We start from the raw sequence: 16636 nt of genomic DNA on the forward strand, positions 1-16636 counted from the left end.
AATTGACTTAATGAATGCCCTGATAAAGTTGCTTTCAGGGTTTAGATGATCAGCACCCACAGGGGATGTCTTGCAGATGAGGTACAATTCCTACCACAAAGTTTATTATAATTCCCATACTCCACAAAGAGCCTCAAGGTAATGTTCACTCCGTATTTTAATGGTTCTGTGCATTTTTGATAAAGACTTGCATTTTTCTTCATTTTTATGTGCATGCTGCTGTGTATCTTCCAAATGGGTGCATGAAGGTTAGGATTCCCTGGCACTCATACAGGCAGTGTGAGCCTCCTAAGGTAAGCTCATGGAACCACATTTAGTTCCTCTAATTCCCTAACTGCTGAGCCATTTCTACAGCCTGATTTTCCTGCATTTTGATACAAAGTCTTATCACATGATGTCACAATGGGAATTTTTTATTCATAGCATGGGGTCAGTACTCAAACTGTTCTTGGTTTGGGAAACATTTTGAAATTTTGGATTTTGTTTTTTCTCTTTTCAGCTTAGGGTACTATCCCTATATCCTACAGTATAAAACTGGCAAAAATGCTTGGATGCTTCTATCATGGATAATTGACCAAACTGTGTAGACTAGCCATGGTTTATTGGTTAATTGAGCTAAGGCTACATGCATGCCTTCAGCTGTAATTTTGACAGAGGAGACACTGCTCTGCTTACCACACCATGACATCTACTCAGTGAGCTAATGTCATGTTTGCTTCTGACACTACTTAACCTTGCCCGTGATTTACTTCAAATAAGTTATTGTAATTCCAGAAGCAATACCATTTCTATCAATAATACAAAAGGCCTCTCAATTCCCACTCAACAACTTACTAGAAAGAGTATTTCCAAGTTCAAAAGATGGATTACATCTCATACAATGTAAAGTAGTCGGTTGACTAAAACCTAAAAGAAATAACTAACCCTAACCCTATGCCATCTGGATAGAGACAGAGCAGCTAGCCCTCATTGCATTATACATTTTAAGTGGTAGTTTTAAGAGTTCTTCCTCCTCTTTCTCCTCCTCCTGCACTTCCTCCTCTTCCTCCACTTCCTCCTCCTCCTGCACTTCCTCCTCCTCCACTTCCTCTCCTTCCTCTCCATTAATGTGAAGAGTAGAAACTTCTCACTGGTAACTAAACTGTAAATGTAAATATAACCCACCTCTCATCAGACCTCCGAGCAGGAGCTACTGGGCAATGGGTACTGTGTTCATGGTTTCAGGTTTGCTGATCCCAAACACTGCTGACTCACCTTGACATGCTCCGGTGCGGATGTTGGGGATGAAGCCCCGGCGGCAGGGCTGAGGCTGGGCTGGACACATCTCACAAGGATGACCCCAGGCTCGCCCAATGGTGGCGCAGCACAGCGTCTTCGTGCAGACGATGCCTGTCAGCTGCCCCTGGCACATCTGATTGTTGACTTGAGTAAAACACGGGCCTGTCCTGTAATCTGGAATGAGAATGGCAGAGGAAAATGGCTTTTATGGTTGCACACCAACCTTAGACCCTCACTTAGACCCTCTTAGACCCCATGTGCAGAAGCCAGAAACTCTTCCTTCTGAGCAACATGTCTAAGGACAGAAGAGCAGTTGAGTTTCATTTAGAAAATTTATAAGTTTCCATTTTTTCCTTTTGTTTATTGGACATTTTATGTATTTACATTTCAAATGTTACTCCCTTTCCCAGTTCCCTCCTCTCCCATCCTCCCTGCCCCAGCTTCTATAAGGAAGTTTCCAATCATGAGCCATGTATGAAGAGACCACAGTGGATTGTGCACTGGGCATTGCAAATGACTGGTTCATGGCACACAGATATGCTGTCTTGGCTTGGATCATTTTAAAGAATTGGAATTAGTAGCCAGCACTGTGAAAAACTGGACATTTCACAAAAAAAAAAAACTTTTAATTTTGGACTTTTCTTAAAAATTAAAGGTTCTAACTATGCTAAATCCAACATGCCACCTGGAAATGTTCGGATAAAGAAGTTTTTCTTCCGAGGATCCCCCTACTTTAATCCTGATTCTTAGTATTCATTCAAATGCCTCACCAGGTCTCTGATGGTATTAGCATTAAGTATTACTCCTTCTTACCTAGAAAATGTTTTCTTTTCAGACTAAGTGATCAAGAGTGTAGAAAGCTCAACTGACCCTGATGAGTCTTTACAGGCAAGTGAATGTTATACCCTCTTTGTTCTCTACCAGATGACCATTGCCCTGCACTGGTATAGAAGATGAGCAACGTCTGAGTAAACGCATGACGGGATATGTGCAGGAGCCCCTATGACCTTCCTATGAGGACTTTCATGTCATCCCTACCCATCAAAGTGTAAGGCCAAGCTCTCCTGGTGTCATTCTGTAGTCAGCCTTTAAGACTGACTGATCGAGATGCAGTGTATTTAATGAAATGTTCAAGAACTCCACATGCACTGCAAAGCTCACGAGCTGAATCAGACTGCAGGCGGCTCAAAGGCTGGCTCTGGGTAGTTCTAGCCTACTTTCTTTATGTTGTAAATTTACTTTGGTAAAAATTCTAAGCAACCAGTAAACATTCTTGTAGACAGAACTGAATTGCCAATGGACACCCTTGGAGTGTTACTGATGCTGATTTGCAAGATGTGAAAAACGAGGGAAAAATTTGTTTCCTAATGACAGACCAATGTAATGACTCCCATTGGCCCTGAACACATTAGAGGAACACGTACAAAGGAGTTCTCCTTTTTTAGAAAGACTGCATTGCATCCTTGACTAAGTCTTGGAGAAACACAAGATGTCTTGGGCTTTCATTGCAAACATTAGTGGCATGACTTTTATGAGAAATTTTCTACTGTGAAAATCAACAGGTAAAATGGGATTCAGAATGACATATATAATGTTAAATAGCAGATAAAGGCTGCAAATGATCAAACAAAACTCAAAACCACATACAAAGTGTTTAATGAAAAATGAGGCTTCTTCATAAGTAAGAAATGGATATTTTGAAAGTTCAGTGAGTTTGAAAGTTCGGTGTATTCAAGCTAATGTGAAGATAATTAAATTCAACATAATGAAACAAAATCTAGAGCAGGTATTTTGGCACAAGCTGGATTAAGGTTTTTATATGCTTGCAGTTTAACTTCCACAGAAAAAAAAGAGCTCGTTTTAATCCCTCTTAAGAACAGCAGATGTACTGGCTGCAAACTACATTCTTGAAGTAAATTCCTTTATGTATATGGCAAGATATACCGACCTCATTAATGAGCATTTGCCAGATCATAACTTTTTAAAGTCTTCATAAAACCCATATTTTGCCATTTTAAATATTGGATTTGTGGTTTTCAATTATATCAAGTTCTGAACATGTAGAAAAACTCCATTTTTTTCCAAATGGCGGTAGAATTATGACTTCACAAGATGCATGCATAAATACATATTTTCAAATTCTTTAGTGTTTTCAGATCCCTAGGAAAGAAGCCTGTGGGGTTTTTCTCCAATATCCTCAAGAAAATCAGGCGGTGAGGAGACCCATCCCTCCATCTAACTCCAGCATCTTCTCTTTATTTCACGAATTTGCATATTAGGGCAATTAGCAAACTCATAAAACAATTGGAAGGCCTCTTGCATTTCTTTCCTCTCCGAACAACTTAGGTACAGATTACGTGTCATAAATCTCTCTGTTTAAAATACACAATGAGATGAGTATTCAATTAATACACATTAATTGAAATGAACAACTACTATCACAGCTCAATTTTGGAATGTTATTGCTACTCCCCCAGCACCCCATAGGGCTGTTCCCAGCCCAGTCCCAGAAAACTGCTAATTCCATCACTATGAGTTTGCATTTTTATGACAATTAATATAAATAGATAACATCATAGGCTTGAATATGAATATGGGACTTATCCTTGGATGAGTGGGGAAAACACTCTAGAGCATAATGGAGGGGGCTAAGATACAGAAATGCAAGCATGTATCATGACAGAGGACATGTAGAGGAGGTGAGAGAGGGATTTAATTAAAACACATTGGGTAAATAAGAGCCTTATATATACCTAGGATCTCATAATCAAATTTTAAAATTTATATATATTAAGAGTGGGTTAACAAAAGTTACCTTATAGAGCAAAAGTAAGCTGTTCCTAGAAGGTATGGTTTATTAAAACCCCAATGATACAGGTGGGGTACCTCTGAGTTGTCAGTCAAGGAGGCCCCAGGGGCTCCAAAACAATACAAGCTCTTGACATTTTTTTTTTTTTTTTTTTTGGTTGTCTACCAGAGGTAGATGAGAACAATCTACTACTAAAGACGCTATTCATCTTGGATGTGAGGAATGCAGAAAATAACTAGGACTGAGCTGGAAATGTCCTCCCTCTCTGCTGGTTTCCATGGTGCCAGAAGATGCTACGCAGGCTACCGAGTGTGAGGAGGGATCAATGGTCTTACTTACCTGTGAATATTATGATCTAAGTACCTATGTAAGTAAGGTATGTCGTAGGGGCACTATGGTTATGGGGGTAACCATTTGCTTTCTCTTTGGGTTGGAGACCTTCTTCACCAAAGGACACACAAACCTCATACTGGAAACCATGAACTAGATGATGGTGAACTCCATGTTTTTCAAGTTTCTTATGTTTGTACATAATACGCATAGCTTTGAGTCTATTAGTTTGTAAGACATGAGTGTTATATGGCCCTTTAAGGTATACACTTATGGAAGGCATCAGTCAAAAGTCACAAACTTGTAACATGACAAGTAGCTAACAGGTAGAGTAGTATTCCAGCTACGGTATAAGAGAAAACCGAAGACTACTTGAAATTCTCTTAAAATGGCTACTAATACCTGTTTGTTAATATCTCAACACTCAATGTTTATCAATTGGTATTATATTAATGCTCCGGCCAGCATTTTTAAATCCTACCTTTAAATGGTAGGAACCACCCAGTGACAGATGAATGAACAGTACAATGTGGTAAGTTTGTACAAACGAGTATCATTTACCCTCACAAGAGGAGGGGGTGCAGGCGCGTAGACTGAAGTAGGCCAGTCACAAGAGGACAGAAGCAATGTGACCTCGCTCACATGAGACGACAGAATAACTTCTAACAGCATAACTGATAACAGCAGAAATTCTGTTGGTGGTTGTTGTTGGAAACCAAGAGATATGGGTGGGGAGCTAGTGTTTGAGTGGTAAGATGTCAGCATAACAAAATCAGAAAGGGTTCTACAAATGGATGGGGAGAATGGCTGCCTAAAAAACTCAAGTGTCTCAATGTGAGTATAGTTTGTGTTCCTGAACTTTAAAATGCCACACAATGTATGTGCATGGACATATGTTTAAAATAAATGTTATTTATGGAAAATAATTAGATATTTCACTTTCATTTTGATTTTTTTCCCCAAAGACTAAGTCTCCATTTGATCTCTGCCATCAGGAGTCACGACCTCTTGGTACCTGAGGTAAACACTAAAGATTTGCTTCTATGATAGATGAGTAGTAACTTTAGTGACCACAGCTGCAGTGCATTTTAGCTCTAACATAGACATTATTTAATACATCAGTGGGATGTGTACTTGGCATAGGACTGCTTTTTTTTCTCTTGACGCTGACATCAAAAGATGTGTTAGAGATGGGGAGGCAGAATGATCATTAGGTCTTGGCCAATGGTACAAACAAAATTCCCATCATTTCTAGTGCTCTCTCTGTAAAAATGAAGGCTACCAAAGATGTGCTCCTAGATTTATGGCCTTTGTACGTTAAGTATGTGATCCTAAGTAAAATCAATGAACTTACTTAAAGAATTACTCCCCATGTAATGTAGATCAAAAGCTAAATAGGATTAAGCAGAAGATTACAGCCACTTTTGAAATAAAGGTTTGAAGAGACAAACAAGAATTTTGACCTGGGTTACTGAGGGGAAGAAAGATATAAAGGAAAAACGTGAAAAGTAGTTCATTTGCAGCTCTAATTAACAGCACACATTCTTTATGGTGTCTAAGAAAAATGTAAAGCAAAGTAGTCTTGATTATATTTCAGGGGAAAATGATATATGCTCACAAAATATTTATCCATACTCAAGGGAGACTAAAACCAATAAAAAGGTGACAGTTCACAGGTCTTAGGTGTTTGAATTCTAAGATTAAAATGAAAATAAAAAGAGAAAACTTTCTATTACTAGCAAGAGAGAAAGACTACCTTGAAGGAGGCAGTGGGCCAGTATTCTCTTTATTTGTAAGATAGAGAAGCAAAGATAAATTCTAAGATGGGAAACAAAGAAACAAGGGAGGGGCACTGTCTATAACACAGACTTGGAGGTTAATTCTTCCTAGAACGTCGTCAGTTCACATCAGCAGGAACGAGAAAAAAGTGAGTTAAGAGAAATAAATGCCATTTAACTTAGATATTGTACAAAAGGCATAAAAGAGTCACAGAGGTTTCAATACAGTGGTGAAGGATGTGCGGCAGCCATTTGTATTACAAAGTCCAGAGGGAAAACGATCATTCAGGAAGGTGAGAGTTAGGGGAATTGAAATGTTACAAGATGAACTGAAAAGGCTAACTAGCAAAGATGAACAGGGAAAGCAAGCTGAGCAAGTCGTGGTTTTAATAAACATATGGATGGATCTGACTAAAATAATGACATTCAACTCTATTCAGTATCTGTAAAAATTATTAAAATGAACTGGCAAAAGAAAATATTAATAAAGCACAGAGGAACAATGGCTGACACTGCGAGAAGTACAATGTAAAGACAAAAGCACTGACTGGAGGATGAGAGAGAGCTTGGTGTGCAGTGTGGGTGTGCTATCCCTGAAGCCTTGGCTCTATTCCTAGCACTGTGCATGTATGCAGGAACACATATCCACAAATGTGTGCATGTGTGCTCAAGCACATGCACACTAATACACATACAAACCACACACATACCACACACACACACACATACCACCCAACACACACATACACACACACACCACACACACACCACACACATACCACACACATAGCACAACATACACATACCATATACACCATACACACACACCACACACACACACATGCCACACACATAGCACACACACACCACACACACACACCACACACACACATACCATACACACCACACACACACACATATACCACACACACCACATACACACACACCACACATACACACATACCACACACACCACAACACACACCACACATACACATATCATTCACACCATACACACACACAACACACAAACACAGCACACACACACACACACACCACACATACATATACCATACACACACACACACACACACACACACACACACACACCATTGACTGGTATAAAATTTTGATGAAATAAAAAGTTAAAATTAAATTGAGATAAGATTTTATCTCATTTTTTGTATTAAAATGTGTGATACAATACAAAGAATAAGCAAAAACGTCTGGAAACCAAGAGTCTTTCAAAACCTAAACAAAGAAGCTACAAAAACAGTGAATACAAACTCTTGCCTTCGTAGGTGATGCATACAATTCTGTGTTACATATAATTTTGCTTCTCAGGGAACAATAATGTGTCCACACTCCTGTGCAGGCTTTCGGGTAAAAGAGCTGAAGGTTGCCCACAAAAAAAGCATCCTGTGCTGTTTATGGAGGGTTGAGGTTTTGTCCCAGCTACAGAACTGTTAACATGAACCGATCACTTCAGGGACTCGAAGGGCACCAGCTCTCACATCGAGGAGCACTGCGGTTTGCCAGCAGGCCCAGCTGAAAGGAGCAGCCAGCAGCCACATGTGGCTTCCTCAGTTTCAGCTTCAAGCATGAGCGACATAGAACAAACATCCAGCTTCCCAGCCACTCTTGCCACATGTCAAGTGCTCAGAGACCGCACGGCGGTTAGTGGCTACCAAAGTAGACAGCACGAGTATTTGCATTATCCAGAATGTTCTGTCTACATGGGCTGCTGCAGTAATCTCCCAAGACCACAGGGTTATGTGCCTGAAGATATGAGAATTCAGATAGAAACCCAGTCCTGAAAAGAAATAAATAGATGGATAGACAGACGACAGACAGACAGAAGTGCAACAAAACACAGCATTCTGGACTTAAACGCTGTTCAGCATCAAAAGCAGCTATCTAGCCTTGTGGGTAGAAGAGAAAACAGGGACACATGGGGGGAAGGGAAGAGAAGTCAAAGAACACATGTGTGCCAAGCATGAAGTATGTGTACAGCATGGGCACAATACTCTGCTTATTGAGTCACAGTCTTATTTGGTGGCACGTCTCACTCCTTTCCTGATTTTATATGGGTTAAGCAGAACTGCCCAAAGTGACATGGTTGGTACAAACCTGACACAGGTTTTGAATCAGTGATTGTGTCTAACATCAAATCCTGACCTTTTCCCCCAAAATCTTGTGTGTCCATGTTCATACATGCGCACACATGTGGAGACCTGAAGGCAGTATCGGGTGTCTTTCTCAAACACTCTCCCTGTCATCTTTTGAGAGTCTCTCCATGAACCAGGAACTCTAGTTTCAGTAGATGGGCTAGCCAGGGATCTTCCTGCTTCTATCTCCTCAGCTCTGAGTACGGTCACCTGCCTCTGTGTCTTGCTTTTGTATATAGGTTCTCCTGTTTGCCCGGTGAGTATTTCACTGGGTAGGCCATGCGTCCATCCCCAAATCTACATCCTTATCCATCACACCCCTTCTTCTGATTCTCGGTATCTTTGATTATCGCCTCTGAGTTCGTTCCACACTTGATCAATCAATCTTGCTTTGTATTAACTACATGTTTGTGCCCATCTATCCCATCCCGTATTTTAAGATGTGTAAGGTCTGCATTCTGTCTATCAATTAGTTTTCTTTACTGGTCGCTCCACTGGGCACTTTGATTTGCACCCCAGGAGCCACTATGTCTCGGACTTCTGAACCATGGCCTGGATATAGCTGTCTCTGCTGCTGTTTCTCTTATGTCATTTTCAGCTATGGACATTGTCTTTCAGCAGCTACTCCGCAGCACGACAGCTCAGCTCACTCACACCCTTAGTTATCAGCCCCTTTGCTGCTGGTCCCCTCATGGGCAGAATGTAAAGAAGTAGTGGTTCAGTGCTGAAAGAGGGCATGGTGATGGTGCTCAGAGGGACGACAGAAAAATGCTAACCATGTGCCCAAGCAGCTGGAAACACTATCTACAAAAAACAACGTGGAACTGCTCAGGAAAGTCTCTGTTGAGTCTGAAGTGTTGGGTGGGTGCCAGCAAGCTCTGCTGCTCAGACCCCCAAAAGTTTTAGGCCAAACTAGGTGGGATGTTTAAAAGCATTTTAAGCACTGTAACAATTACTTAAATTTGAATCATTTTCCTGTAACCTTTGGAAATGGAGCACTGTAGAAAGGAAGGGGTTTGGTTATGAATCCGCAGATGGGGAAACAAGTCTGCAAAGTTGGAGAAACTAGTCTCATCCGAAGGGTTTAAGAGGAGAGCCTGGACCTCCTGGTTCGTTCTCTTACTATATCCAGTAGAAAATTGTACTGGGATACCTATACACCATGACTCTAAAGTGTCAAAGCATATCTTTCGTGTGATTCGTGACTTTCATGATTAAATACATCTGGTTGAAATTCAGAGTCGAGTGTAACTCGGCATTTCCCAGTATGTGGTCAGGGGCCGGCCAGTTACATAAAACATTAGGAATATTTTGTCAAAAAAAAAAAAAAAAGATTCTGTGGTCAAACACCAGAAATTATATCAGAATTCTAGAAAACCGACTCCTGTGTAGATAGGATTCTACAACCTCTGGGGGTGCTTTATGTGCTCATGTGCATGTGAGCTGCCAAGAGGAGGCTATAGCAGGCAGTCTCCAAAGTTTATTTGCTCATAAAGAAGTTTTATATAGAAGCATTCCTGAAGACCAGTGTGGGGTGAGACACACTTTGGCAAACACTTAATCTTTCACTACACAAGCCTCTGTCACATCCTCAAACGGGGCTGCCTGAAATAGATTTGGTGAAAAGATACCTTTTGTGTGACTGGCTCTCCTCCGGATGACATCATTGATGCTATAAATGTCATGGAGAACGTCAGAGCCCATGCCACGCTCTGATCTACAAGCTTTCTGCAGCCAGATCCCACACTGCGGTGGCTAACAGTACTGACATTGCTCCAGTCTGTGAACGGTCATAGCTCCGTGGCTCTCCTGTCTTCCTCCTGGTGCTGGTCTTCTATCGGCCCGAGCTCACATCTCAGGCCTAGAAATGTGATTCCTATATTCTGAAGCAAGCAGTGCAGGTCACGGGTGATTACACATGTTTGTGTGTGTACACATGTGGGTGGAACATGGTGAGGCATGTATGGTTGCTGCAAATGGTACTGAGATCGTCCAGCAGGTTAGCTGCTTCTCTGTAACTCCCTCTGTGCAGAAGCACCAAGCCCAATGACTTGGAATCAGGGAGGGGGGCTCTGGCATTTCAGGAACACAAGCTTTCACCAACAACTTGCCTGTACTCCGGGAGCCAGCCTCACCTACTGATGAACATCAGAGAGAATCTAGTTGGGTTCCGCATTTCCAAATGTCACTAACAGTTCAGATATTCGGAAACATTGCATACTCAATGGGTTCCCTTACCTCTGTCCCCGTGTTTGTAAATCGAATCTGGAAAGACAGGAGAGCTTACACAGAGCAAGTGCTCTGAGCATCTTCACGTAAGGGCAAACCTTGAGTGCTGGGCCCAGTGCCTGCCTTTCAATAAATGCACGGTGCCTGGTTCCGTCCTTATCACTATAGCCATTAATAATCTAACATCTTTGGCTACTCTTCTTTGCAAAATACGTGTGTCTTTGAGCTCTTCATGCTACAACAGAGATGTTTGTAAGGTGGAGCATGAAGGAGGCAGAGAAGTTTATGTAAAACTTACTCTGGCTCCAAGCCTCCTAATTATATTTGAATAAAGTGTTCTTGCTTGTGAAAGCCATAGGAAACCACTTAGATGGATAAGTGGATCTTCCCAAGAAATAACACACTTCTGAGTCTACTATTCAAGCTCTCTCTTTCTCAAAGTTTTGCTTGGAACCAAAGCCAGGATTCACAGTATGAAAGACAGCACTGTGCAATGAGGAATAAATTATTTTGTAGAGAGCAATATCAGATCCATTAAAAAGTCTGGAGGGAAAAGGGGCTCTCCTTTTCACCTCACCAGAAAGTGCAATGGGCAATGACAAGAGCAGAGCGCCTGTCAGTGTCCCTGCTTTGCCACAGAGAGCATTTTTTGTTCCCAGCTCGGAGTCTAACTCCCAGTAGTGATGCTCTGACCTGGACCGAGGCTCACAGGGGTTCCTGATTAACTTTAATGTTATCTGCTCAGATTATGTACCTGTGGCCTCTCTGGCTTCCCTTGGATCTCAATGGCTTTGAGCCACTGAAAGTTGTCCCTACCTGTGATGACACCAAAGAAAACCTACTTGGGTATCCATGTTTCCAAATATCACTAACGGTATATGAAAACATCTCATGTAATCAATTTGTCATGTTTCTACTTGGGCTTCTGATTGCTCATGTGTACACTTCTAAACTTGTAATTGTAAGTGTGAAGATTATCATATTGTAGTATCTAGTTACCTGTCAGTCATTCTAAAAACCACCAGCCAATGCATTGCCTATCATCTATATATCTATGCATCTGTTTCCTGTCAATTGTCTTCTATCATTTATCTACAACCTACAATCTATCATCTTTCTTCTCAGTCAATCATTTATCACCTCCTCTCCTTATTTAGTAAATATCATCAACTGCAAGATTATTACTAGAAAAATATCTTTTTTAACCCAGAATCACAGATTCCACATTTCCATTTTTGGTATATAAGTCCTGTGACTATTTTCCTTCTAGTCATTAGAAAAATTATCCCAGTTCTCACGTAGTTGCAGACAATATCGATGGACATACAGACAGAAAATATTAAAACCTATGAGGTGGCCTTCCTAAATTGATCATCCCTTTGAGGAGCAAAGTAAAATATTATGCATAAAACATCTCTTACAAATTTGGAGCAAAAAAAAAAAAAAAAAAAAAACAAAGAACAGCTATGGTCGGCTGAATTGTTACATTTTTGCAAGAAACTTTCACTCTTAAGATGAACTCTCACACATATAGATTCACAGAGCACCTAAAACTCACACTCAGAGTATATCCTGAGCTATAGGGGGAAAATGTACATATATTTAACTTGCACTAGGTTCATACTTTCTTTTCATTTGGAAGAGATTTCCCTTGTGTAATTCTTGATGGGAGCATCATACAAAGTCACAGATTTGCATAGTCTTCTCCGAACCAGAGGAGGTAGCAAAGGACAGAGAAAGGACCTGGGTGGTTTTCCTGCCTACTTTCCCCAGGCACCTTTCTCTACACTGCCTGTATGTCCTGTCCCAGGGCACACTCACTACCGTTCTGCAACATTCCTCTGGTTCCTAGTTTTAATTATATAGGCTACGTTTTTTCCCCTCTGGTAGATTGTTGGGCAACTGAGAACCCTAACTGAAGTATGTTGGAATCTTATAGACAATGAGATTATTAAAAGTTTAAGATGTTAGTTATGACTTAAAACCTCACTCCATATTCCCCTTTCTGACCTTGTAGCTAGAGAGCAGCACGCGCAAGCAAGCAGCAGCCATTCTTGCGAGTGTGTCTGGGTTTAGATGAGAAGTTTAAGCATCATGGTTATATTTGTACCATTCTCCACTGCAGTTCTGAATTCTAATCTTCCCCACGTCTTCTGTAATGTTGAGATGCTTAAAGAGTCCTAGCCGACATTATTGCCATTTAAAGAGGCTTCACCCTTATACCATTTGCACATCCTGAAATCTCAACATGAAATACTTCTGTCTCCAGCACAGGGATGTGTCAGGAAGACAGTCATGAGCTTTCCAATGATGTGCACAAAGATTCCGAGGGGATTCAGTGGTTTGGGGTTGATATGTGTAAAATGACGTTGTGGAGTCTTCAAGGAGACGCAGAGGCAACTGACTCTAGCTAGAAATCAGTGATGGTCTGGTAAACCACTTGAGGCTGGCTGATGTTTTAACTTGGAAGGTGCTGACCATCTAGAAGCACTCTCTTAACAGACATTGAGAAACTTAGTGTCAGCTCATTTCCAGAGCCCAGATTTTCACAAAGTCTCTGTGAAACCCTCAATGAAATACTTAGGGTAGACAGAGAATGCACACACACACACACACACACACACACACATACACACAATGATTCTGAACTCCTAATAGTGTCCTGTGCTCTAAAAAATGAACTGTGTGTGGGGTAGACCAGAGAATGTATGTATTTCATATGAACCAGTGTTTTTTAGCATCGTATGTAAAAATATCTGGAAAAACTTAGGTATGTAGTAATAATTTTATAATCACAATCTTTATAGAGTAAACAAGCGTGACTGCCAGAAGAGGCCACATAACTGCTTTTTAATCTTGCAGTGTCTGACTCAGGTGAAGGAATGTAACATTTTCCACAAAGGAGGCTTGTGAGTAACTGAGCTACCTATCACACTCCTGAATATGTATGGACAAGGGCAGGGAAAGGGTTAAAACTGTCCAATGGAAAAGCCCATTTCTTGTGCTTTTGTTGTTGGTGGTGTTTTAGATTTTTATAGAATTACCACTTTCACATACTTGACCTGTTCATATTTCGGTACATTTCATCTACATTTTCTCTCTCAGCTACAACACTGATACCTCGGAGGTTTTGAAATTGTCCTGTAATTATTAAGCTCACATATACCACTGCATGTCTGACTACCTGGAGATAAGGTATCACTTCTAAGCAGAAACTATGAAGGGACTTAATAAAACCCGAAATATTTTGTGATTAAAAACATTAGCATTACCAAAATGCCAATGACTAGAGATCACAGGGGCTGGGGACATATATCAAGTGTCAACACATTTGACAAGTATTTGGGGAACCCTGGCTTGGATCCCTAGTGATTTCATAGAAGCTTAGATGCTCTGCACATGCATAATAGTCACTGCATCTAGTAAAGAAGGAAAGTTAGAAATAAAAAAAATATAAAAGATTATATCAATAAAGTTTGGTTCATTGAAGAGTGGAGAAGAGGAAAGCAAAAATAATGAGAAGCCATTTTCTTTAGTTTTCCTTGTTTGTGTGTATGTGTGTAGTGTACTTGTATGTTGTATGTGCATGTGGTGTATGTACATGTATGTGTCCGGGGTGTATGTGTCTATGCAGAGGAGGAAGTCAGGGGTCCTGCTGGATCCTCTCCATCCTATGCCTTTTATATGGAGTCTCTCAATGAACTGGAGTTTGAGTAGCAGCCAGCAAGTCACAGCAATCCTCCCGCCTCAGCCTTCCACAACCCTGAGGTTACAGGCATCAGGGCAATAATTCCCATTTTGAGTGGGTATCGTGGAATCAAACTCAGATCCTGATGAGTACATAGAGAGCCCTCTTACCCACTGACCCATCTCCCTAACCTGTGTATACCATGTTTTAAAATGACTAAGTCTTACACAAAGCCCACCTTGGTAAGAATGGGATGGTCTTAAACAAATGAGGCATTAGGGAGAATGACCTTGTTTTGGGGACTGAATCAAAGTAATAATTCATATATATATATATATATATATATATATATATATATATCTTAGAGACATTTCTCAGTTTAGCTGCAAGACAACATGCATATGTCACCAGAGGTCATATGTTTTAAAAATTATGATAAGAATATTATGCTGTCCACTCCATAGTCTCTTACATCATAGTTTTTATCTGAAGACCTCTTTCTGTGCTAGCGGTTGTCACAGGCAAGGAAAATTAGAGGGGGGAAATCAAGGTTGGTTTTAAAATCTAGTACACTTGATACTAAATTAAGATCTCCCCCAAAAAGAACATAAATTCGAGTTGCATACCCCTGTGTAATCAGTATAAGCAAGACTCAAGGAACAGAAAAATTCTGTTGACCCATGGTGGAAGAGATGCAGTGATAACTGTTAAGAACCTAAACTTGCAGCTATGTAAAGAACTGTTACGACAGCCCAGGGTCTTTTCTACACACTCAAACTCTTTCCGAAGCTAAAGCCTTTCCTGTGAAGTCTCCTTTGTCAAGAACCTTCTTCCTGCAACTCTTAAAACAGCCAGGTCCTTACAACAACCAAGTCTTGAAAGTGGTCAGGTCCCCTGACCCCCCAAAAAGCAAGGTCCTTTTATTCTTCAAGCCTGTTCTGGTTAATACCACTGCTTTGTCAAATACAACTTGCCCCCTTTCAGACACATGGAAAGAAACAAGTCTCTGTCCCTTACAAAGGTGTAGCTATAGCACATGACAATTTCAGTCAATAAAGCAAGAGCAGACGTGTCCTGCTAGCTCCGTCAGCCATGGTACATGCCACCACACCACTGTATTGCCTCACCTTGCTTCCACATCTCCAGAGGTGAGTATGAGACCGAGACTTCTTCTTTTCAGACCCACAAGCTGCTATGACCATCAAAGCTCCCACCAACTTCCACAAAGATTTGAGGAAACTGAAACGTACCCCTGCTAAGTAAACTGACTAGCAATCTTACAATCACTTGGTATGCCAACTCTCACAGATTGTGGGGGCGGAAACTCCACTTGGGGTCATATTATTGAATGTGGGAGTTTCAAAAACATTCAGGCAACAGTAACAAAGATTCTGAACACACAATGGCCAAAAGGAATTCAAGACCTCACCTGTAATGAATCTGAGGTCAGTCTGCTAGCAATGGCCGGTGTGGTCCTATACGACTTCCCTGCAATCTTGTTTCTTAACATACCATATGTGCACTTGGCACACAAGCCGTCATGCTCACAATGACTGCCTGGAATACCCAGGCTAAAGCTGGCCCTGCTCAATGTTTTTAAACTGCAGTTTTCACTCTACACTTCAAGAGACAGAATGGTCTGATTATAGGAAAGGCAGACAGACACAGACAGTTTTCCAGCTGCCACTCTCAGTGGGCGTCTATTAGTACATGGGTTGTATTACGATAGAAGGTTGGGTTCTTAAAATTGCTGCCTGAGTAGTTGGTTTTGAGTTGGTTCACAAAAATTCATTACATTAGTTTTGGTTTAGGATCAGGATAGAGTTTCTACCAATTTCTGAAAGAGCTCCACACTTATTTCTGCTGCTTTCTGGTGCATAATCAGTGATGCTCAAATGTCAGTCAACTCTGAAAAACATGGAAGCGGCTCTGTGTATCATGGGATTGGATATTCCCTGAGCTCACATCCAATTATTCATGTAAAAGTATACAAGCACATCATTTCCGCATGCAAATTTATTTTTATGTTTAGTAAATGGAGAAATTATATGTATGCCCAAGAATCATTTTAAAAATTCCTGGAACCAGATTCACGGATCAGCAGTTAAGAGCTGCTCTTGCAGAGGACTTGGGTTAAGTTCCCAGCACCCACATGGTAGGTCACAACAGTCTCTAACTCCAGTTCCAGGAAGGCTTAACACCCTCTTCTGGACCTCATGGGAACTGCATTCATGAGTTGCACTTAGAACATGAAGGCAGATTAGACACATGAAAATTTAAAAGTTCTAAATTTTCTTTATGGCTTATTATCTGTTAAAACTCTCAGTACTCCTAGTTTATGTGACCATGAACCCAT

General features: G+C 40.8%; 1 protein-coding gene across 1 annotated transcript in view; it reads right to left on the reverse strand.

Moving 5' to 3' along the window:
* Positions 1 to 16636, reverse strand: part of FBN2 (fibrillin 2) — a gene marked incomplete at both ends in the record, with an annotated part of 188032 nt that overhangs the window by 133992 nt on the left and 37404 nt on the right. Inside the window, one exon of the mRNA XM_080919750.1 lies at positions 1255 to 1452. Coding sequence (XP_080775876.1) covers positions 1255 to 1452 — 198 coding nt within the window. The remainder of the gene's footprint in view (positions 1 to 1254; positions 1453 to 16636) is intronic.

The sequence above is a fragment of the Micromys minutus genome (genome assembly GCF_963924665.1).
Source record: "Micromys minutus genome assembly, chromosome: 8".
NCBI classification, from domain to species: Eukaryota; Metazoa; Chordata; class Mammalia; order Rodentia; family Muridae; genus Micromys; species Micromys minutus.